At 28.4% G+C, this 25,272-nt stretch overlaps 2 protein-coding genes across 6 annotated transcripts; one reads left to right on the forward strand and one right to left on the reverse strand.

Moving 5' to 3' along the window:
* Positions 1–325: 325 nt before the first annotated feature.
* On the reverse strand, positions 326–25,261 carry LOC109608758 (uncharacterized). Its single transcript, XM_020025296.2, has 10 exons — positions 25,085–25,261; positions 23,809–24,045; positions 23,363–23,757; positions 23,183–23,306; positions 22,889–23,134; positions 21,164–21,372; positions 20,337–20,562; positions 12,743–13,041; positions 548–898; positions 326–492 (listed from the first exon to the last, which is right to left on the reverse strand). Exons 1-10 carry the CDS (start codon positions 25,109–25,111, stop codon positions 390–392), a joined length of 2,217 nt encoding a protein of 738 aa, XP_019880855.2. The 5' UTR covers positions 25,112–25,261; the 3' UTR covers positions 326–389.
* LOC109608759 (transforming growth factor beta-1-induced transcript 1 protein) lies at positions 2,637–20,280 on the forward strand. Of its 5 annotated transcripts, none has more exons than XM_049970481.1 (5): positions 2,637–2,803; positions 14,308–14,367; positions 14,469–14,642; positions 14,983–15,213; positions 20,145–20,280. In XM_049970481.1, exons 1-5 carry the CDS (start codon positions 2,777–2,779, stop codon positions 20,217–20,219), a joined length of 567 nt encoding a protein of 188 aa, XP_049826438.1. In that variant the 5' UTR covers positions 2,637–2,776; the 3' UTR covers positions 20,220–20,280. The 5 variants fall into 5 exon arrangements, with proteins under 5 accessions (XP_049826438.1, XP_019880859.1, XP_019880857.1 ...); XM_020025300.2 differs by lacking the exon at positions 20,145–20,280 and adding an exon at positions 17,270–17,446; XM_020025298.2 differs by lacking the exon at positions 20,145–20,280 and adding an exon at positions 18,280–18,504 and having other exon boundaries at positions 2,646–2,803.
* Positions 25,262–25,272: the final 11 nt, after the last annotated feature.

Below are 25,272 nucleotides of genomic sequence, written 5' to 3' on the forward strand. Positions count from 1 at the left end.
ATTGTTTATCTACTTTCGTTGACCATTTTCATATACAAATAAAAAATAAATACGTAGAAATCTTAAAATCAAAGTATTTTTATCATTTATTGAAGTTTGATCTTCTCTTGAGAATTTAACTGATAAGAGAAAAACAAGATTGTTTATAAAATTTGTGTTATTAAATGACGAATCCAAATTTAAAGTTATAGTGATAGGTTAGGTATTTTCATTAAATTAATATGTATTAATTATCTACATGACTATGTAGAATTAACCAGTTTAGACTAATTTCGAGTTCTGTTTCTTGCATTAAAAAAATTATTTTACTTTTTCACAAAATTTTAATTAAGATATGCCAAAGTTTATTGTATAAAATATTTATTGAGACTGTATAATATTCAGTAATATTAGGGCTGCATTTCCTCTTTATATATTTGCTCAGTCACGGGATGCACCTCAATATCCCTCGCTACATCCAATACCGCAACATCAAGTATGTCATCAGCTAATCTGAAAAATAAAAATTTTGTAAGCAGTTGCTGTAAAAATAATTTAATCATTTTACCTTCCCATTAACACCCATGGTTGCAAGTTTGTTGTTTTCAAGTACAATGGATTAGTCTTGCTAATCTTCCTAAACTCCAGTTTATATTGAATTATGTTAATCGCATATGCATCTGGCAAGAATTTTAATGGTCTTCCGGATTTTGGCAATCGGTTCATCTTCAGTGAATTCTTCGATTTGTGATCGGTTACAGCTGCGTCCGCGTTGCATTCATATCTTTCTTCCACCTGGTTTTGAATCTGTACAGTTTTGCAGGTGGCTTTGTCATTGACGACAGTTTCTTTTATTGGATTATCGTCGGTGATGCATATCAATTTTGCATTTTTCGGTCCGGTAACAGTCACTGTTGGTCTGGAAACAGAATATTTTAATATAATAAGCTCTTGCTCAAAGATTAGGCATTAATTAAAATGGGTTCACTTTAATTGTGCTCAATTATAGGCAGAGGTTAATTATATTAATTAGATTAATTTCTATGAAACTCGACACAAAAACATAAGGAAAAAAAACTTTATAAATTTTTAAAAAAGTTAATTTTATATGCATTTAGTTTTTAATTGATTACAATAATGTTTTCACGGGTATTTGTTGAAATTTCTTAGAATAATTGCCTAGATGATATAAATTAACTCCAGATGAGAGGGGTAGAGCAATTTGAATGTTGGAATCTGGGGACAATCTGGTAGAAATCGCAGACTCAATGTTGCACAAAGCGTTTTTCCCTGCTTAAGTATCAAACTGGCTGTACTTCAGAAAGATCAAGGAATGGCTGGCAGAATTGGCGATTGAGAGCCAATAGGGACCCAGAGTCCTTCTCGCAATTGACTGGTCAGTTGTGGTACAGAGACGCTTATCAAATAAAGTGTTTTTATCACGAAGACCATTGCTACTCTTTCATTTGTCCCACGATCATAAGTAACAACGATTGGAATGGACAAGATCTTATATTCACTGGCTTCAAGAATGGAAATCTATACTTTACACTTATGAAAGTAGGATTGGACGGTACATTTTAAGGATGTTCCATTATGGTAATGGGGAGTAATTTGTTATAATGGCTATACAGACATGTACATGTGTACGAACATCGTTTTTGTTGACGATAATGCTCGTTAACATCGATCAGTAATTGTTCTCGAACGGCTCGAAACGCTGGGTATTGACCTTACAACTTCCCCCGAGATTACCTGACCTAAATCCGATCGAACATGCATGTTAAAACGGCGGCTTTCGAATCATCAACCCCGCCCTAATACTCTTCCAAAGCTTCGAGCTATAATTTCGCCGACATAGGGCAATATATCCCAAGAAGAATTGAATTACCTTGTCTATGGAGGACATAGAATGAACTAAATTATGTATTATGTACCTATAAATTTGAACAAAAATAAGAAATTGCTGATTTATATTTGTATTTTAACTAAATAAATTATTTTTTTTTTCGTTTTCTCGAAAACTTATTTTTAATTTAAATATTCTAAAAGATAAAATAAGGAACGCTATTATTAAATACTTTTTTAATATCCGTAACATTTGGATATGATTTTATTTTTAATTTGTGAAGGTGAATAAGCTGATTAATTTAAAATGCCATTGAAATGGTATAAATGTGAACTTAATCAATTATGTAACCATTCACATTAATTTTCTTGGTCAACTCATCTGATGAAATTAGTAAAATATGTATGTCAAAACTACCTCATTAAATTTTAATTTTTTTAATTATAAACTTGTTTGGACAAAAAATACTAAATAAAATTCTATTTAAATCATTTATATATATATATATATATAACATTTATATATATATATATATATATATATATATATATATATATATAAAAATGTTGAAGCAAATATGATGACCGCTTAATTATAATTGTTATTGTCATATGATTTCTTTTAATTTCCTGTTTATTCCCACCCACAACTTTCATCCGACGAAAATAATCAATTGAAAATCCATTTCCGCATGCCGCTCTCGCAATGTAGAACAATCGGCAACGTGTCCCCCCAAATTCAAAACTTAGTTGTGGAAGGCTACCAGTGAATTAACAATTTTCCCCACGTGGTATAAACAATTAGTCCGGCACGTCCGACCATCGTATTTTTAACAGTGACTTGGTGTGTGTTTGTATATCGCAGACTGATATTAACAACAAATTTCTTGTCAGTCTGGAGTGATTGGGTTCTTAGTTTAGTGTTTGTTTCTAGTGTATTAATATAAAGATGGGAAACTGTTGCAAGAAAGAAAAGGTATGTTCCAGACATATTGACTGTTATTTCATTTTTAATATTGCAACTATAAAAAAGTGATGGTACCAATAAAATTAATAGTTGATGGCAATCTTTAATGAATTAAATTAATTTAAACCTGAACTTATGTTAATGAAATGTGGTTTTTAATATTATATCTATATTAAACCAAAAACGTAAATAAATCATACATTAGATTAGTTCAAATTTTAAATTATTTTTTAAATTAAATTGATTGAATTAAATGATAATTAAAAATTTACATCACTTTTATTTTTTTTTTGTTCATTCATGACTTCTGCATATATTATTATTTTTATTAATTTTTTTTTTATATTAAATAATGTCGTTTTGTTAAATATTTATATATTAAATAATGAAATATTATTATCATCATATCAGTTTATCAAAAAATTATTTCATTTGTTATACTTAATTTTATTTTTTACGATCTCGAGAATAGGTAATTAAATATATCATTACACCAACTAATCGTAAATATGACATTTAATGAATTAAGAAACTGTGCTACATATACATCATAAATTAAGCCTAAATTGGTCATTAAATTTTTCCCACTAAAGTACATAATTAAGGTGAATAAGGTGACTAGAAATAAAAGTTACGTAAATTGCGAAAAATGCTACTAACAATATAAAACTTAACGTGGAAGCAAAAAATAGCATTCTTCTAATTTCTTAAAATGGTCGTATAATGTTAAATGAGGACTACGTGGGCTTTTATAGCTTAACTTAAAAGTTATTTGACTTGACAATAATAAATTTTATAACATTTAAAGACTATTAAATAATATAATAAATAATACAGGGATAGTGAATAAATTATCTGTTAAATTTTGATTATGATTTTTCAGCATATATTCATTTATGAATTTAAAATTAATGATTATGTAGTAAAATTATTAAAATATAGTTTAGAATATTACCATTAAAAAAAGAATTAAAATAATTTATATTTTTAACTCAAAAAAATTACAATTTTTAATTTTTATAATATTTAAATTTCTTCTAAATTAATTTGTATGTAATCTTGGTTTACCTTTGGCGCAAATAATATTTAGTAGATGCACATATACTGTTTTTTTTTTTAAATATACAAAATTCTACTATTTTTATATACATTTTTATGAGGTTTTTCTAGAAATAAAAGAAAAATAATTAATTGGGCATCCAGTTCTTTTTTTCAAATTATGTGATTTAGTCGTTTCCAAATACGTTTTCTTTTCAATAAAAATATTTATAGTTAAAACAGAATATTTATTTCAAATAATTTATGTTAATTTTAATAAAATAAAAGAAAAAAGTCTACCGTGGAATAATTTTAGTTTATTCATGTTTTACATTCTTTGATATAGCAAGAAATATTTAATTATATTTTTAACACAAAAAATTTACAATTTTTAATTTCATTTTTATTTTTTATAATATTTAAATTTCCTCTTTTTATTGCAAATGAAAGCAGATTTATAAAATGGTTATTTAAATGGTTTAAATAGGGTTGTTGTTTTCAGTATATCATTTTTGATAATCTAGGTTTACAAATATTATTTAGTACATGATAGTCGGATTTATATTCTTTTTTTAATAAAAAGTTTTAGAATTTTTCTATAGATTTGTAGGTGGGTTTTCTAGAAATAAGAGAAAAATAATTGACTGGGCACGCAGTTAGTTCATGATTTGTTTCAAATTATACGACAGTCCTAACCAAATAACCTTTTTTAAATTATTAATGACTGAACAATAATTAATAAAAATATATGCTATTTATTTTTAGCTTTTTGTTGTAAATAATTTGAGAGTACTAACAAACAGCTAAGATTAATGAGCAGTTACAAGTATAGTTACAGTTAATATCTAACTCAACCTTTTTAACCATTTACATTTACATTAGCCAGATAGACCAGGCTAATGGAAATTATTCGAGTAATATTAAAAAATATATTATAAAGTTGTTTTTGTAACTAAATAATTCAAAACCAGATATCGGTCAGTGTAATAAAATCAAGTCGGAAGATTATGTCATCCATTAGAATAAACAAAAAACCTTGACACACACTATAGTAAATTAATTTTTATGTAGTACGTGCAGAAATATGCTTTTATAAATATTTTCACCACATACATTATCTTGTAGATATCACATGAATAATAGTCACAAACAACAACGATGTGATTCTGAATCATGGCAAATTAACGCGGTTTCCCACAATTCAAACATCGCGGATACTTCAACAATTCAAAGCGGAAACGTTGCTAAACCGTAAAAAATATGACGAAACCCGATTTACCTTGAGATTATTCGCGGCACACATCTTTGGGGTGAGATAATTCTACGGATTACCGCATCTCGATGGAATTTATCGCCAGATAAAATTATAGGTGGTACCGATAGATAATAAATAAACTGATGGAATGAGCAATTTCAAACAAACAATAAATCAATTATTATCAAGTCTATAAAATCGAACGATTGCATCAACAAGTGTCTTCTTTATAATTATACCGTTCGTTCTCGCCAGGATCAAAGTTTATTTTTCGGGAAATGGCGGTTTTTACGTAGATAATAAAAAATTGTTTAAATTTTTGCACATTGAGTGTTCATAAGGGAATTTCAATTGCACGAAAGGAACGAGATAATGTTTATCAATATGTTAAACATTAGAATGCACTTAGTAGATCATCATTCAAGGTGACATCATTATTAACAGCAATTGAAATCATCACATTAATATGACCAGACTGATAAAGCATCAGATACGTGTTATTTCTAATTATTTTAGCAAATGCTTGTTTATTCGCTTTATTTAAACAATAACATATAAATAACAAATAAAAAGATTTTCGTTGACCGTTTTCATACCGAAATAAAAAATAAATACGTAAAAATTTTTAATTCAATTATTTAAATATATTTGATCTCTTGAAGATTCACGTACATTATTTATATCAAAATGATTTAATTAATTAAATTTGTAATTAGATTAGGTTAGGTATATTTTCACTAAATTAGTAGGTATTAATTATCTACACGTGTATGTGAAATTGGTTACACCAATTTGCAATAATTTCGACCTACGACATTTCTTTTTTTATGTGAAATTACACCCCGAATCCAACATCAATATTGAGAAAGTAGAACAGAAGAGATATATTTTGATAGATTTTTGTTTCTTGCAATTAAAGAAATAAAATAGTAGGTGCAGTTATTATGTAAAAACTAATAATATTTTAACTTTTTCTTCTACAAATTTAATTATAAACCATTATTAATTTTTATTTGATAACACCAATTTTACTGGCGATGAAACTAAGTATAATTAACTAAAAAGTAGCTAAACTAACACAATTTTGTTGCAGTTTCATTTTAAATACAAGATATCACAAAATTGGTTTGTTTTTTTATGTTGCACACGAACGGAATGTGATTGTTCCAAACAATACGATATCTGATAAGGGAATATTAAAAGTCGCTCTTAAACGAGAACCGTTGTTAGTTTGTGCTCAGCTCTTATTAAACTCGCAAATAACAATGGTAAGTCTATTGTTGATATTATAATAATACGAATACATTTTTTGTTTAATTTTAAACGGGCCCATATTTATAGTTCGGCGGAGTGAAGTGTGAAAGTGAATCGCTTGCCAAAATTTCATTTAAAATAAATTACTGTAATTTTATATTCCGAAGCGTTTTTGAATAATGGGACGTTTTAATAAATGCATTCTGGTTTGGGAAATAGATGACACGGACCACGTTGCAGATGTTTATTTTTAGTGAATGATTTAATTTATCTATTTTATTTGTAAAAAATATATATTTAAAAATGCTTAGAAAAATATTAAAAACAGTCGTTATAACAAGAGCACTAGTAAAAATAGTGGTTGAAATTTCTGAAGTCATTTGCGATACGATTCGATTGATCATTAAAATGCATTCTAATTTAAATTTTATATATTTTGTTGTAAAAAAAACAACAAACTCTCCGTCAGGATCACGTTTTACGTAAATTAATATCCGACATCACATTTCGTAATAGTATTACGGGATAGTGTTACTTAAAAAAATTCCGTTTGACTCGTTTTTGGCAACAACAAAATTTTCTTGTGAAGAGACCGAAGCCGCTTTTAAATTTAGACTACTAGTAAAACGCATCATAAAATGTAAGCCGGTCCAAAAATATAGACGAACAGGTTCAACACAACGGCAAAAAACAAATATTAATTTTCCCCCAAGAGACGAAAATAAAGTTTTGATCGGGAGTTGGACCGGTCGATTTCTCTTTAGTATTAAACGAGCGTTCGCGCAATCAAAGTAGTGATCAGTTTTCTTTGACGAAAATCAAACCTTCAACAAAATGGTATGTCTTTTTTAAATGTGAATTAGTTAAATGATTATATCCAAGATAGTGTCATGGAATCTTTGATGTAATCGTGATTGAATTTTTTTGAATTATCATAATCTAATGGTGTAATAATACTTATTTTTTTTTTTAATTTTGATCTTAAAACAAATTTAATTATCTCAATATTTTATAAATGAAGAATTTTCCATTATTTATTTGAGGTGATTTTTATATATGATTTTAGAAACCTATTACTTGAGATGTAGAACTTAATTTTAAAAATATGTTGCTATTTTTTTAAGAATAAATTTCAATTTTCTAAAAAATTAATGTTAATTAAAGATAAATTTTATTTCTTAATTTATCATACGCTTAAAATTTTTTATATTTCTTTAAATTTCCACATAAAACTTTAAAACTTTAAAATCTAATTAATTATAAGCTAAAATAAGAAAGCAATGGATGTAAATAAAAAAATTATTAAACATTTTTTTTAATATATCTTATTAAAAAATAATGTTGTCGAATAATCATATTTAACATTTTATATAATTATTTCTATAATTATTATTATTGTATATTTTATATATTAAATTATAATATCACCGTTAGATTATTAAATTCAAATTTAAATAAATTATAATATTCATTAAAAATTTAAATTTATAAATACATTTTTAGTTCCTTATACATTTTTAAATAGTAAAAAGAAATATTGTTAATAAATCATTTTTAAAATCCTATAATGACCTATAGATTTAGATCTTATAATTATTTATAAAAGATGTATAAGATATTTGAATATTTTAAAATATAATTAATATAAAAAATAATAGTAAATATTATGTCACTGGATTTTTATGTATTTATTTTCTAAAAAAATTAACAAATTATTGGCAATTTTTAAAATTGAAGTACATTGCAACAGTAAATAGGTTTCAAAAATATAATATTTAACTAAAGACATTTTCTAATTGTTATTTTTTTTTTTCAATGTTGTATTTAAATAGAATATTTTCAATTTCTTAAATTAATTAATTAAATCTGATCAATCACAAAGTAAGTTAATTAATATTTTTACTATCTCTTTTATATTTCATTTTATTTAGTTTTTATATTAATTAATCACAACAAAAACTTTCAAAATCTTAAAATGTACTTAATTATAAAGTGAAACTAAGAAAATGTTTGCTAATTTGTTGTTCAGTCACAAAATATATTGTGTTATAATAATTTCAAATAATAATATTCAAATTATTTTTTTTTAGTTCATCGTTATTTATTAATTATTTAATAATAATTTGTTTGTATGGATAAAATTTTGGAAACTACTTTTTTGGGACCAAATACCAAACTGAAATCTGCGACATTACAGAACAATTAATCACGAAATTAAAACATAATAATTGCCATATATAGTAATCTGTTGAATCTGTTTCCTTGAAACAAATAAGTAACATTTACTATTTCTGAAAAAACAGTATTATTTTTCAAGATAAGCACTCATAAACGATTGTTGGGTAATTAATTAATAACGTTTTATTTATAGAACGAAAACAGTATCGGGTACACTTTAAAGACGTGCGAATTATTTATCTTAATTAAGCCGATTGAATCATCTCGATATATTGTGTAGATTACATCGGACCGTTAAATGAGGTGAAACCCATTAAATTTGAAGTTGCCAAATGCAATTAGCTTCGAATGGGTGTTCGTATACAAATTGTTTAAAATTTGGCAATGGACACAATTCAAGACGCCACATCATTTTAATTGCCGAAATATGCAAAAGCGTTTGTTTTGTTTCGAAGAGAGAGAAAAAAAAAAGTAATTGCTAAATTTAACGAAGTAAAAATGCGAAAGGACAAATTTAATTGCGCTCACGACTCTTATAATTTACGATTTTCGGGGACAATGTACAATTTGTACAAAATGTTTCACATGGAACAAATTCTACATGTTACAATGTCGTTGCGTAGTACATTTTCGAAATCGTACGGGGCACGCAGGAAAATACGAAATCAGTGTTTTCATTCGTAAACGACAAATCCAAAATTGACGACACCCACTGAAAGACAAACAGGAAAAGAGCGCTCGCATCAAAACGCAAACTAATATGCCGTATATTCTATAAATAATGCCGAGTGTCTCGTCCAAATATGTTTTCCCACTAGAAAAACGTATATATCAAATCCGATTCGAATCCGAAACTGGTAGGCCCGTTTTGCACACTGCACACCACCTGCAGCCTACTCACATCTTCGTCTCCTTTTTATTTTTTATTTTTTCCACTCCGGATTTATTATTAGTAGTCCGCCGTTGGTTGACACGGATACCGTTTTCACCCAGAATTTTCCTAGAATAAAATAATTCGGTACGATCGAAGTGGCGTCTAAAAATAATCTAAAAGCCTATTTTCCATGCAATAATTATATTTTATCGCTGTTTATGTGCACCAGCGCACAGTTTACTGGCGATCCGGTTTTACGAGCATCGCATATCGTTTTAGTTTTTACGCCAGTCTTAATTTTATTATCAGGACGAAATAGTTGCCGGGCATGTACGGCCATAATTGATGATTCACTTTTCAAACTTGCGTTAATTAATGGTTATTTGTCTGTTAGTAATGAATGAATAAACACATATGAAGTGTAACACATAAAATATGGTATAAATAAAATATAAATCAAATTTTTAAAATTTCAATAATAGGTATTAGTCATTTGTAATAATTATAATCAGAAATGTACTTAATTAATTTTTATATAATCATAAAAAAACATTAATTTACATATTAGCCACTTCCTATGAAAAATTATAAACCACAAATCTGCAAGTAAATATTTATTCTGGCATTTCATCTTTAGGTTTTCTACATGTAGACTTAATTTATAATCGATACAATTTTTTAAATACATTGTTACTCATGAAGATTGAACATTCGATTTTAATACATATTGTTTGATTGTATACTGACTCGATTACTTTTCTAAATAGAAATTGTTAATAAAAAAGGTACTATAATTTATAAAAAATATTAATAATAAATTTGAAACGCTTATTTAAACTAAAAAACTAAAATATATTTCCGTGATTTATAATATTGATTTTAATTATATTTTATTAATATTATATTCTAATTATTGACAGGATGTTTAATTTTTATTAATATTATGTTAAGTTGTGCTAGATTGGGTCAGATTAGGTTAGAATGTTGTTATAATAACCTTCATAACAACATAATATATAGTAAAAATTAAAAATAAATCGAATTTCTATAATTTTACTATTCATATCTTAGACATTTTATAGGAAAATTTTATATTTTTATTTGTTCAATTCTAAAAATGTTTAATATATTTATTATATTATTGTCATAATGTTGATGAAATTATAATCCAGTGCGCAATGAAAATTAGACTTAAATATTAACTCAAATTTGCAAGTAAAAATAAATAATTGCTTTACAATGGTAAATATTAATTTATAAATAATACAATTTTTGTAATTATTTAGTTGCAAATTTATAAATTGCAGAAATTAGTTTTTTAAACAGAAACCACAAATAAATGATTTGATTAAAAATAAAAATACATTAGAAATATATAATTCATTATTTATATTAGATATACTGGAAATTTTTAAATTAAAAAATTACAAAATATAGTTTTAATTTAATTGTCTAACTACTCTAAAAATAATTTAGTTTTCTTATTAATCACTTCTAATAAAATTATAATAAACCAGATTAAATTTAAATATTAATTCACATCCATTAAATAATTGGTAAAAAAATAAGAATAAATTAGAAACGTTGTATTTAAAAAATATATATTTTTATAATATGTTTCTATCTAAGATATACTTATTATATTGGTTATATTAAGTTAGGATAGTTCAGGTTAATAATATATTATTAAGTTAGTTTGTTTAACCTAAAAAATTGTAAAATATAGTTTTATAATTAGTTAAATTAAGAGATTTAATATACAAAATATAGTAGAAATAAAACATAAATCAAATTTTTGTTATTTTAATTTTAAGTTTACTATTAAGAATTATCAGAAAATTTTATAAACTTAATTATCCAACTCTTAATTTACTTATAAGCAACTTTTAGTAAATTTATATTTCATTGCATATTAAATTTGAATATCATATTAAACTAAAAAAATGCAAAATATTGTTTTATTATTCGTTGAATTAAGAGATTTAATATACAAAATATAGTAGAAATAAAATGTAAATCGAACTTGTCGTTGTCATTTCTATTAAGAATTACAAGAAAATTTTATAAATTTAATTGCCTAAATTTAAAAAATTATTAGTAACTTTTAATAAATTTATAATCCATTGCACAAATTAAATTAAAGTTGAATACATTAATTCATAATTATATAAAGTTTAAATATATATTTTTATTTCTATAACCTAAATAGACACAATTTAGAATTCGAAATTAATGACCATATCTACACTTAAATTGTTTGTTTAACTGTAATAAAAAACAATATTTATTTAAGAATCCTATTTAGAAAACCAATATCTTCAATTTTTGGTTGCATTGGTCAATCAATCAAACTTTCACATTAAATTTCATCATGACTTATTATGCATAATTAAAGTAATATAAAAGGAATTTGAAACAATACAAAACAATTGAAGGTTATTGTTATTCATAGCAACATCATATTAATAAATCTGAAACTCCGATAACAGTACTGAATAATAAAACGATATCACGAAATTAATTCGGCTCTAAAAGGTGATGTTTCCATTCTATTTATAAACGTGTAATAATGCAGTCGTTACTGGGTTAGTTCTAAAATAGAGTATGCACGAACTGGAAACTTTAGTTGTTGTACCTGATACTGGCTGGTGTGAAATTGTTATAAATATAATTTATAAATCGGATAAGAATTCCAAATGAAACGGAAAAATAAAATGTGTTTCATTTTAGTTCAAATTAAAAATACCTCATTCCGATTCATAACGTGCAAAGCCTGACAATTTAATTTAGCACAACCGAAACCGTTGGCGAGTAGCCCGTAAAAGCTGCACCTGTTAGTATAGCCCCCCGGGTGCTTTATTGTTTGTTAATATGCAAAACGAATTAATTAAAATTGTTTGCAATTCGGATGAAATTACGACACGCGTGTTACAAATAAAACCGGTAAAATAACGAAATACTGTTTGCCCGTCTGATGTAAAACAGAAGTGCTTTTGTGTGAATTTTATGTGCACAATAAATTTCGTTGCAATCTGCCGAAACATGTTATATTATTCGTAACGGGCGATTAATTTTAATTTACGAGCTTTATAATGTGATAACACACATATTGTATCCTTCCCAAACGTTGCCTCGTCCATTATTTTTGGACTTGGGGGAGGATCATTGCTGAACCCCTCGCAGCCTTTTCCCGTTCTTTAAGAGTTTAGTTATTATAGCTGTTGTTCCCTTTCTTTAAGAGTTTAGTTATTATAGCTAAATTTTTGTTCAAATATCCGTAAATTTATCAGGAATTGTTGGTAATACCGTTGAAAGCAAATGGTGATCTGTTTCAAAACCGTCTACTCACTCTTTCCACGATTGCAACTTAATGTCCAGCTTGCTGGAGGGTCTTCTCTCCAAGTTGGCCTGTCCGAGAGTGACCTCCGGATAGGACCTGGCCTTCGTTTCACCGCGTTCGTGCTCCTTCTGCAGCTGATCGGCCAGCTCGTGCAGGATCTTCCTGCCCTCCAAGTTCCGGAAGTACTCGTGCAGCATCTCCTTGACCTTACGCGTCTCCCCTTCCTTTGCCACCTTCTCCTCTTCGGGGCCCACCTCCTTCTGTACCAGTTGGAGCACTCGGTCGTCGGGTTCATCCTGATTCACCGCCTGGAAATAGACGTGGATCGATAATGGGCATGGTGGAGAACAACGCGATTAATGGCGGGGTGTTTTCCGCACAAATGGGGCCACGGGAACTTTGTCGTTTAAGTTGTGCGGGTCTGTTGCGAAGTGAACGTCGTCACGTACGGACCAGGTCATGGTACGTCCAACGAAAACTGTTTAATTATCGATTGGTTGCCGGAAATTGTCAATTTTAATTGATTTTTTACGTTGCAACCTGTGCACTAATTGATTAGGCTTTCGTCACACCTGCTTTTGTTTGTATCGTTTCAGTTTTATCTGGAATCGACTTCCGTTCGTGATTCACTTGTTGCATTTAAAATTAATGCTAGACTGTTAATTTATACATCACTTATTTGTTAAGCGAAGCACTGAATTTAACTATTAGCATCTCTTATGTACATTGTATGTGTTAAAACTTATAAAATAAAACCTCAAATATATTTACGTACATATATTTGCATCATTATAAACAATTTTCTTGAAAACCTTCAGTTTTTTTAAAACTGTAGAAAAGGACACTTTTGGCAATTGATTAGATATTTAAAACGATTTTTTTATATCTAATAAATTTATTGTAACTTTAATTTGAAAAAATATCCATGATTATTACTATTATTATTCATAATTTTATTCACTTACACAACTAAACTTTTTAATAAAAAAAATAATAAATATTTTATGTTTCTGTTCAAAATTCTAAACGTGAAAAATGGAAACAATTAGACATTCTTGTTACAATTCGTTTTTATTAAATAATTTATTCATTTATAGAAGTTGTAAAATATTTAACAATTCTTATTTTTATTCAACTATAGAACTATTAAATTTTTGATAACAGTACTAAATGTGTAAAATGTCAGTTTGGAAGCATCATGAAGTTCTTAAGTGGTAAAATAATTTTGAATTGTATTAATTGCAAATAAGATAGATAAATAAATATCTATACACGACAGCTAAACTTTAATTCAGTTCCATAGCAACATAAACAGTTTCTCTTTCTTTTCCGTAATCCACATAAAAAAGAATCAAAATTTTCAATGGGTAATCTCATAGGCCTTCCCCAGGTGCTAATTTAGACCTAATCATCATCACCAACAACTTTTGTCACCTTAGAACAAATAGGAATTCATTAAATTTTTTTTCTTTTTCTAAACATGAAACCCAAGCTAAAAGTGACACTTTTGACAGTACACCAACCAGTAAGAGAACTTAAGTAACTAGATACTAATCGGATTTTTCGTTTTCCAGAGTTCCGCCAGCTCAGAACCAAAAACCTGCGCCTCCTGCAAGGAAACCATCACTGCAGGCGTAAGTTTTTACTAATTTCATAACCGAGTGTTGTTAGTTCTTAACTAACTCCATTTTTTTTTTATTTTATTTTTTTCGTGTGGCTACTAACGAAATTTTAGGTGTTGACTGCTCTGGGCAAGTCGTGGCATCCCGAGCATTTTTGTTGTAACTCATGCAAAAACCCAATAACCGAAAGCAAATTTCACACGCACGAAGAACAGCCAGTTTGTAACAAATGCTTCGTCGAAAAGTACACCGAAAAGTGCAACGCTTGCGGAGAGGCCATAACTGATGTAAGTATCATGCAATCGATATTGATTATTGAACACGATCGAATTTGTACGTCGCGTCCAGATAACACATTTGCATGGAGATGCAATAGATTGTTAGTTATTGAGTTAATTTGCATATTCGGATTGGTGCGGAAATGAAAACCTTGAAGCATAAATTAACACACATTCTATGCTAAATATCAACCGATAAAATCTTCCAAAACATTTAAAAATCCTTATGATGGAGGTTGGTACCGAAAGGTGAGAGTGTTTTGCCCATGGTTTCCGCCATTTGCATTAACCACCCTAAACCAGGATAAGCAAACAATCTAATCCCTCTCTTTTTTTTGGAAAATCGCAGAAAGTCCTCCAGGCGATGGGCGTCCACTGGCACGAGGATCACTTCGTGTGCGGCGACTGCAAGTCTAAATTGATCGGCACCAAGTTCATGGAAATCGAAGGCAAACCCTACTGTCTCAAGTGCTACACCGACAAGCACGCCGCCCGTTGCAAGGGCTGCGGCAAGCCGATCGCCGACAAGGCCATCGTCGCCTTGGACGCCAAGTGGCATCAAATGTGCTTCAGATGCGCGGTAAGTGGGCGGCCTACATTTTACGTGACGTCAGAAGTCGGTACGATGATAAAATGTAAAAAAATCACCCAAGCACTCTTAAATAAATGTCCCAGCAAACGATCTGGCAACGCTGTTTCTGACGTCATACTTTAGGTGCTCAGTAAATTAGAAAACACAGACAATCTAGAAATATTATACAATGTACAAATAGACATTTTTGCATTTTTTAACAAGTGTTTATGTTTATGTTTACACAAAGTCATGCGGACTTGGAGACGCGATAGAATTATTGTTTCATTTTGGCCGCATTGTGCAATTTTAATGATTGCAAACACATTTTTGGCAACGAAACGGTTAATAAATATTGTAAAACTAGGAAAATTACGACATATTGTTTATTAATACGATAATCTATATTTGGATGATCGTGAGTCATTCGAAACGGTCAAAATTTCTCCGGCATTGGGGTTTAGACAATTATGTGAAATTGATTAATTGTTTAAAACCTACATCTGAACTCAATTATAGAAGTTCTTCTATTCAATATTAATCTTAAAAATCATTGAATGATCCAAAGATTTAAAAAACATGAAACTGTATAATCAGTTCAAACCTGCAAATTAAGAAATGTTAATGTTGAAAATCAGTGAATGACATTTATAAAAAGTTCACTGATAGTTCGAACCTTCATCATCAAATTAACAATTCAATTATAAATATATCTTTAAAATCATTGAAGAAAAAGAATGTAAAAACATCTTAAAAACGAAAACATGGAATGCGTTATCAGTTTGAACTTGCAACACCAAATTAATGATTCAGTTCCCAAATAATCTTCTAAAATATTCCATCGAAACAATACGTTGCACCGAACTGGTCCGAAGCTGTAAATCCAAACAATCACCTTTCAGAAAGGTGAATGAAAGCGACAAAAATACACTCAGAAGACGAACACATGGGACCTACTTATAACCGGTTCGGACCTGTGAAACGAAGTCGTCGATCTCGACCATAAACAAAACGTAACAGGTTGACAATAAATCCGTGCGCGACTCGCAAAAACACGTATGTCGTCGCCCAATAAAAGTACCGATGCAAAGCCAGAAGCGCGGAAGTTGAACTTTTCGCGACAACGTGCCAAAACTTGTTCGTAACTCGGTTTATCAAAAGGTTTGTTACAATCGCAACAGATTTTCGTGTTTAGTTATAAAATTAGCAAACAGAAATCCGGTACGAGTCAACACGAAAATAGCGAAGTTTTGTAATTCTCGAAAAGACGTTTTAAAATCAATTTTCTTCGCTCGAAATGTCCGAACCAAAATGGAATTTGGCAACGGCTTCGTTTTGACGTGACTACGTGTAAAGTATGGTTTCGGCAATTAGTTCACACCTACAACTTAATTATTAGACAGGCGTTTGTGTTCTTACATTGTTTTGTTAATGCTTTTAATTTTTTTCCTCTGTTGAAAATTTATGTGTTATTGTTTCTTTTAGATTATATGTATAGTATGTAATTTAACAAGTATTTTCGTTTTTACTAGTAAGTATTGTGTTTTTTTGATTAGAAGAAATATTTGTGAATAAATATTTCCTTTCATTTTAATTTTTTTATCCTTTAAAAATTGTAGAATATGTGTATAGTATATAATTTTCGACTAGTAAGTATTATTTTTTGACTAGAATCCTTGAATTAATTATAGTTCATTTGTAACTTGTATAAACTGGGTTTTCCAAATATTTATAATAAGTGTGACGAAAATTCTAAAAACTATAATAAAAAAGAAATGAACTGTAATTATAAATAGTGCACGAATTAGCTTTTATGTATATTTATGTAGCACGTTACCTACTTTTGTAACTAATTTCTATGTATATACACAAACTCTTTAACACATTCTTTCATTACATACTAATTTTCAACCTCATGCTGGGAGAGGACCTTCATTATGTATAAACCGATATACAATATACATTATGGTAGACTTAATATAATATTTATATATGTAGAGAAAAAACATCGAATTAATTTTCGTAAATGTAAATGTTGAAATTCATTTTTTCTCTTTATTTTCAGAAATGCCAAAAACCCTTCTTGAAAGACAATTGTTTTCAACTTATTGACGGACAGGCGCATTGTGTAAAATGTTAAATTAAACAAAATTGATAAATATCCAAAAAAAAAAATTACACAATCCTTATAATTCCAAAAACGAAATGACAAATTGTAAATAACAATAAATGTGCTCACTCACCATATTTGTTTTAACCCATCAGCAAAAAATAAGACCAAAATTATACTTTCTTAAAAACTAAATAAATTAAACTTAAAAAATGTAAAATGTTAATAAAATGGTCTAAAGAGGCGTGTTGGTAAGTTTGGAAGTTTGAAGGCATTCTGAAAAGCTTTGTACAATTGCCCACTTACAATGTAAAGACTTTTTGTTACTAAATTCTGGTTGAACGATTAAGATTGGCATTACCTAATAAAAAATATGAAAGGAAAGAACATTTTATAAAAAGTTAATCGTTATAGATACATTTTAAAATCAATATTTGGTTAGAAATACTATTTAAACACAGAAACGTTCCGAACGACACACATTATAAAAGATAATATTATTATCTAATTGAACTAATCAATAGCACTTAATTAAATGTTGTCGTAGTGAAACTAATTAACATTAACTATGAATAACCAAACACAATGCAATACATGACCTTTACATGAAAACGGGAGACATTACATCAATAAAATGGTTATTAAAAAAAAAAGAAAACGAAAACATTTTTCTACATTTTATAAACTATCCACCGCCATTTATAACTACAATTACTGTGCCAAAATATAACTGGCACAGATCACTATTATTAACAAACCAAAATGCAGTTTCGCAAATCAATCAACAACGTTCGGAGTTACCACCGATGTGCATGTACGAGGAGTAATTTTACGCATGACTCAGTCAGTAAACTTTTGCCAGGATAAACAAATCGATTAACGTTGTTTACGGGTTTGCGAAATTGTCGAAAAATATTCCGGTGTGTATTTAATTAACGTATGCCGTTTTCTCTTTTGTTTTTCAGAAATGCGAGAAACCCATCTTGAAAGATCAGTCCTACAAGCTCGAGGGTGACAAGCCAGCTTGCGTCAAGTGCAACTAAGGAAGCGCAACATTTTACACAGTTAACATTTTTTGTCCACATTATATTCACATTTTTTATAAATATAATCCCCCACCCCCACGTTATATAATGCCTGCGGTTATACACCTTGTGCTTAATTAATAAATAAAGACATTTGCACCACGATTAGTTTGTTTCGTTGTACGATTTGAATTCGTTATTTACTAACGAATATACTTGGAAGTTTATAATTGTAATAACAGGTTTACGAACATGTTTTTAAACACTATTAATTATCACCGAACATAAAATTTGACAGTAAACATTAATTTATAAGGCATTATTCATTCTATCGTATAATATTTTTAATAAAAAAATCAAGTTATATTACATTACACAACCTGTATCTTTGATTTGTAAGTTAAGATGTTAATTATTTTTTGCCCTCAGTTATCATAATTAATTTTAATCATTTATTTATCAACTTATTTATAAGTAAAATAATGAAAGAGTAATTTATATTTGAAATATGATTATAAGAAATTTTAAAATAATAATTACTTTATATTAAAATTTTATTAAAGTTTATTTTTTGATTATATGTAGCAATTGAATGTTATGATTTGTATAGTTAAGTTTTAAGTAGTAAGATAATAGTTACGTTATTTTTTTAAATGAAATAGCAAAATTATTTATTCAACGCATTTTATGGTAAATAAACGTTTTAAATTTTAAAATTATTAATCTTAAAAATGTCATTTCAAAAAAATATTTACAGCAAGGTTGATGATGATTGAATTTTTAAGTGAAATACACAGAATAATTTATTTCAAACGCTTTAGTAGAAATTAATGTTTACAAATAAAAATTTTATAATTTAAATTATTAATTAATTAGAGTTAATTAAAAAAATAATAAAAATATTTATTATATAAAAAAATAGAATATATTTATAAAAGAAAATAAATAATTTTAAATTTTAAATTGATACACATTTTTAGATATTAATTTGCTAATTATTGAATACATCTCAAAAATGCAGGTTAAAATATTTTAAACGTAATTTTAAACCAATATTTTAGTATTTTTTATTTCACAATGGAACACAGTGAACAAATGACTGCGAATCAAAACTGAAAATTTTAGCAACAAGAAAGAATCGTTTCGGACGCATTCGCCATTTTAGAGTAATAAATCAGAAAATTATTAGAATTTAATTTATTTATAATTTTTATATTCTCAAATATATTTTTTTATGAATACAATTATAAAGAATACAGAATAGACTCATTCACTTTTTTCAATCAATATAATACCACCAATAATTTGAGAAATTGGAAAATCTTAAAGTGTTACACATTTTTATTTTGTTTGGTAAGAACATATTATGTTTAAAACGGTGAAATTTTAACACTGGCGCATCCGCCTATTTTTTAACTTTATAATTCTAATAAATAATGTATAAAAATAAATTTATTATTAATAAAATAAAAATAATTTTAATTGTATTTATATAATTTGGACTTTTCATCGAATCTAATATTATTTTTTTGATTTCAGAAATGCGAAAAGCCAATCATGAAGGATCAATCATACAAAATGGTTGGAGAGAAACCACAATGCGTCAAATGTTAAACCCCCCAATACCCATATTTTATGCTTACATTTACATCTGCCTATTCTAATTATTACTGTTATTATATGTACTAAATTTTCAATAAAATAAGTAAAGCAACGTTAGTTTAATTTCTTTGACAGTCCCAGTTTTACGTTATTATATGAATGATAATTGAACTAATTTCCTCATGTTTTTCTTTGTATTTCAGAAGTGTGAAAAGCCGATTATGAGGGATCAATCGTACAAAGTACTAAAGGGAGTGGCACAATGCTACAAGTGTTAGTTAATTCACACTCATTTTGTCTTGTTTCTTGTCTTCCAATACATTATACAAACGGTACAAACTGATTTTCATTATATCGTCACGTTTCCTTTAACAATGAACACAAAACATACTTACCACATTCTCGACCGAGTTAGCTGGGGTGAGCAGCTGCGATCCGGAAATCTCAATTTGAGTTCGAACCGTATCGTCGATACGGGCGCTTAGCAAAGGCGTCGAATTGACCACAGACGACGAACGCTGTTCGAACAACTTCGATTTCGGTTGGAGATTGTCAGAATTCTTCTCAATCGGCGGTCTGTGCTTGAATGTCGCCGTTTTGTATCTAGATTTCACGTTGAATCTGAAAATGTGTTTTTTAAATTATATTTTAAATATAATTCACAATTTGCTATTTTGATAGAATTCACAATTTATGACCCACAGCTGACATAATTCGCTGAAATTATATGTCCTATAACCTACAGTTGTTATTTAACTTAATTTACACTTTACAGTTTAAGTCATAAATTAGGGTTTGCAGTTATAAATTTACAATTCACAATCAATTTTATAATTTACTATTTACAAATGTCTATTTATTCACAACTTACAATGTACATTTTATCCTCTGCAATTTATAAATTACTAGTTACAATTTACAATTTACAGTTCACATTTCACCTCTCACATTTCTTCATTCATAATTTACCAATTAATAAATTTGTAACTACAAAGATACAATTGTACGGCTTGAAATCTACCATTTGTATGTCACAAATCATTATTTTACATTTAAATTACGTATTTATTTCTTTATTCATCACGTCACTCATCATTTATTATTTACCATAATTCATTCATTATACATTTATAACTCGTTTTTTATTACTTGTTATTCCTCAGTTTTCATTCATTCATCATTCTGCTACTACCACTACTCTTATCATATATAGAATAATTACTTTTTCTTGGTAATCTGTTCGAGAGCCTTTCTGAAAACGGGATCTTTCCTGTAGAACGTAGACGACGTGTACATTGCGTATCTCGACTGCATCTTCATGTTGTTCGGCTTCTTCGGCTTAGGTGTGGTAACCTTCACGTTAGTGTTGGGACGAGCAGTGAACGAATTGCGAATCTTCTCGACCAGTTTTTCTGCGTGTATCTTTAATGCCTGTTGAAGAGAAATGGGTTAAAATTATGTTAGGAGTTCTAGTGGTCCAGAACGTTGGTCAAAACATGAATACCTAAACGGATTTTGTTAAAACTTGTCAGTCATAGACTATTTAGGTCGCCGAAAACGAATTTCAAAAACAAAATAGTAGATGCAAGATGGTAAGCATAAATGAATTGGTGGGAAATTCAGTAGTACGAAGTTTTACGAATTTTTGATTTCAAATTCTAAAGAACTAAATAAAAGATCTAATATGCAACACATCATGCAAATTTGGTAAATTATTACGTAGAGTCTTTGGTTGTAAATCATATGATTGTTCATAATAAAATAGCAGATTACATAAGGGGGAACACACTTAAGAGAATTTTCGCGACTTGTTTTTAAGTTTAGCACATTAATATGAAATACAAATTGCTTAAATAAAATGGTGAATTCAAAAAAGCTGATCAAATTATGAATGTCTGGTCAGATTTTGTTCAAACTTTGCAGTTGTGAATTATTGAAGTCACTGATAATGATTTTTTATTTATATTTTTCAAAAACAAAATGATAGACTTATTACCAAGCATAAATGACGAACATTTAATAAATTGATTAGAAATTCAACAACACAACACGAAGTTTTAAGAATCCTTGATTTCAAATTCTATAGAAAAACATTTCAAAAACAAAACGAAAGATCTAATAATATGAAATTAGTTTGAAGGGTCACTCTTTGTAAATCTGATGATTTTTGTAACAAAAAAGCAGATTCCATAAGGGGACACACTGGTCAAATTGTCGCTAATAATGAATTTGTATTTAAATTTTCCAAAACCAAAATGATGATGACAAAACGAAAGATAGACAACAAATCACACAAATTTAGTAAATTAGTACGAAGAGTCACCGTTTGTAAATACGGTGATTTTTAATAAATTTGAGGAGCCATAAGGGAATTTTTGCCCATTGCATTAATGTGAAATACAAATTACTTAAATAAAATGATGACATTATAATAATGAATAAAATTTCATTAAAGGGAGAGATTTTCAGGTAATAAACAAACATAAATACAACAATGTTAAGAGTTTGCAAGCCATAATATGTTTGACATCATAAAAAGTAATTTCTCATGACCAAATTGATAATTCTTGGCAGCTGGGTTTCAATTATTTTGTAGCTCTATGACTAATTAATGTCCTTAATCATCAAAATTGTACCTCGTGAGATTTGATAAATTTAATAGAATTAACCTATGTTAGAAAAATATTTTCAAAAAAATATTTAAATAGTTAAACTTTTTAAATTTTTAAGAATGAAAATCCCTTAGATCGTTTTGAAAGTGAAATTTTAAAAAATCATCTTTATTTCGTATTAACCGAGGGCTAGAATTGAGTCCAGAAAATACATGTTTCTTTCTCTAATGAACTTACCCAATCTTAGGAATGCTATTAACACTATTTTATATAAAAAATCTTTTGCCAACATTTTGGGGTTTTGGACCTGTACAGGTGTATGTGAAATCACTTACATAAACGTACTCCGAACATTCATTAGTGTCATCATCTTCAGCGATTTCGAAGGCGTCGATATGAATTTGGCATATGGTGAGGGCGTTGTCCATCAACGATTTGACTTTGTCGGAAGCACAGTTTCCCACTGACGTGGGCAAATGATTGTGAAAGGACTGTATTCCTTGGAAGACTAATTGATAGCATGTCATCAGGCTTTGGTTTATGTTCTGTTGTTTCTTCGGCTTATTTTCAAAGCGTTTTAACTAAAAACAAGTGTAAAGTAATCGAAGAACGTTGGGTTCTTTGTGTACCTGTTGATTGAGCGGATATAAATAGTTTCTGACGAATCTCGATGAGAATTCCCTGACTCTCACATTCCTTCTGGAGAAATCTTCCTCGCCATCGGGTTCGGCTATTCCTTCCTCCAACAGTTTACTGAAATGTCAAATAACATTATCGCATCAATAAAAACTATTATGCATTCCACTAACCATATATCGTTGACGCCGGATATGATTCTCTCAGTGACCGCCTTGAATTTCTTCTCGAACACCGAATCACACATGTCGGATTTGTGCACGACGCTGCACTTTCTCGCGCTCATCTTCAACTTTTTCCTGACCGGGAAGATTTTCTTTTCCTCGTTGATGCGCACTTTCGTCTGCCTGTTAGCCATGGCCTGGTTGAGCATTAGGTTTTCCACGTACTTTTTTGTTTGCTTGTCTTGGATGTTCTTCTGATAGTTGCTCAAGAAGTCCAGCGATTCGCCGCCGAAGATCAGATCAGCCGTTGCCTCTTTGGTTCCTTTCTCCTCCTCATCCATGTTTTGATCATCGTCGGACTGAATTTCATTGAAAGCGCCCAGGCTTAAGTTATTAGATATAGCCTGAAATAAAATTATTTTATAGACCACATTTTAAAACAAAAATGGTATAACCTTTTTTAATATTTTTTGTTTGAATAAATCGGCATTTATGGTACTGGCGCTTGATTTTTCTGTAACCGGCGATTCATTGTCTGATTCCTCGTCAGATTGTATTTTTCTCGGATGGTGCTGAAATTTACTCTTCTTATTCTCTTTCTCTTCAAACAATTCATCGAAACTAATGTTGCTTTTCCATTGATTTAGCATGCGAAATTTCTTGGCCAATGCTAAATCCTGCTTTAGGAGAGTCTAAAATAAGTAAAAACAAAGTAATATATCACAATATTTGTATTTTTTATTTTCATAATTAAATATATTTTTGCAATTTAATAAAAGAGTACAAAATGTGCATGTGCAGTAACTCAAAAAATGCATTTTTAATTTCTCTAAAAGTAAAGAGAAAAAATACTTTTATTGAATACTTTATTAATGAAAACATTAATTAATGGTGGAATGCAATAAAATCATAAAAACTATATTATTCATTGCCCATGAAAATTTTTTCAAACTGTGTTATTAATGTCAATAAATATATTAAACTTAAAAAAGGAATAATAAGTTCGAAAGGATAAAAATATTTTAAAATCATTGAACAATATTCCATATACAAACTACATTTAAAGAAAAAAATGTATTAAGTTATTCAAAAATAGTAAAACAAATTTTAAATACGAAATCAATTGGAAATAACAGATTATTTTGAAAATAATTTTTAAACGTTTTTTAGGATAGTACAGTAGGTTTAGGCCAAGAATGGTTGGAAATTATCAGCCGCATGCGCAGTTCTTCGAAGTCATTCGAAGTGAGTGCGCATGCGTTTCCGATAATTTCCAATAATTCTCCGAACAAGTCTGTTGTATTTTATTTTTGCATAATTGAGATACAGAAAAGGTATAATTTGATTTTTTAGAGTATAACAGTATAAAAACTGTAAACATTTCAAATTGACAAAACGACAAAACATTTTTTGAAAAGTTGCTTCTTTCCATAAACATATGATGTTAAATACAATTTCTGATAAAAATGTCACACTCAAAAAATATGCATTATACAATTCAAAAAACCTTAAAAAATTTTTATTATATTAAATACTCAGTGTTTAACATTTAAACAGTCATTTGAATGTGTCATTTAGTTTTAATTTGATAGAATTCAAATATAGTTTCAATATAGTTTATAATTTTGCTTTTGTTTTATTGCAATCAATTATAAAATTATTGTTGATATTTTGAATTGAATCAAACTTACCGAACATCGACGAAAAAAATTATAAAAATATTATACGCACACTTTTTAAACCTTGAAGCTGACTCATAATAAGCTAAAGATCAACAGTCGCAGGGAGCTCTATTACTTGAGACCATCAGAATGAAACCACAGAACACACAGATGAAATGTAGCAAGAAAAGCTCGCTTTCAACCTTCAAACATGACAACCGTTAGTTGTTGTGGCTAGGTGACAGCTGACCGTTGCCA

The sequence above is a fragment of the Aethina tumida genome, chromosome 1, assembly GCF_024364675.1.
Source record: "Aethina tumida isolate Nest 87 chromosome 1, icAetTumi1.1, whole genome shotgun sequence".
Taxonomy (NCBI): domain Eukaryota; kingdom Metazoa; phylum Arthropoda; class Insecta; order Coleoptera; family Nitidulidae; genus Aethina; species Aethina tumida.

What these genes read in the sequence shown, in the direction of transcription:
- LOC109608758 (XM_020025296.2), bottom strand. Translation starts at nt 25,111, where the DNA reads ATGAGTCAGCTTCAAGGTTTAAAAAGT. An exon ending in AACAAAAAATATTAAAAAAG is followed by an intron (nt 23,758 to 23,808) that starts GTTATACCATTT and finishes ATTTTATTTCAG; the next exon opens with GCTATATCTAATAACTTAAG. An exon ending in CCATGGGTGTTAATGGGAAG is followed by an intron (nt 493 to 547) that starts GTAAAATGATTA and finishes TTTATTTTTCAG; the next exon opens with ATTAGCTGATGACATACTTG.
- LOC109608759 (XM_020025298.2), top strand. Translation starts at nt 2,777, where the DNA reads ATGGGAAACTGTTGCAAGAAAGAAAAG. An exon ending in AGGAAACCATCACTGCAGGC is followed by an intron (nt 14,368 to 14,468) that starts GTAAGTTTTTAC and finishes ACGAAATTTTAG; the next exon opens with GTGTTGACTGCTCTGGGCAA. An exon ending in GCGGAGAGGCCATAACTGAT is followed by an intron (nt 14,643 to 14,982) that starts GTAAGTATCATG and finishes GGAAAATCGCAG; the next exon opens with AAAGTCCTCCAGGCGATGGG.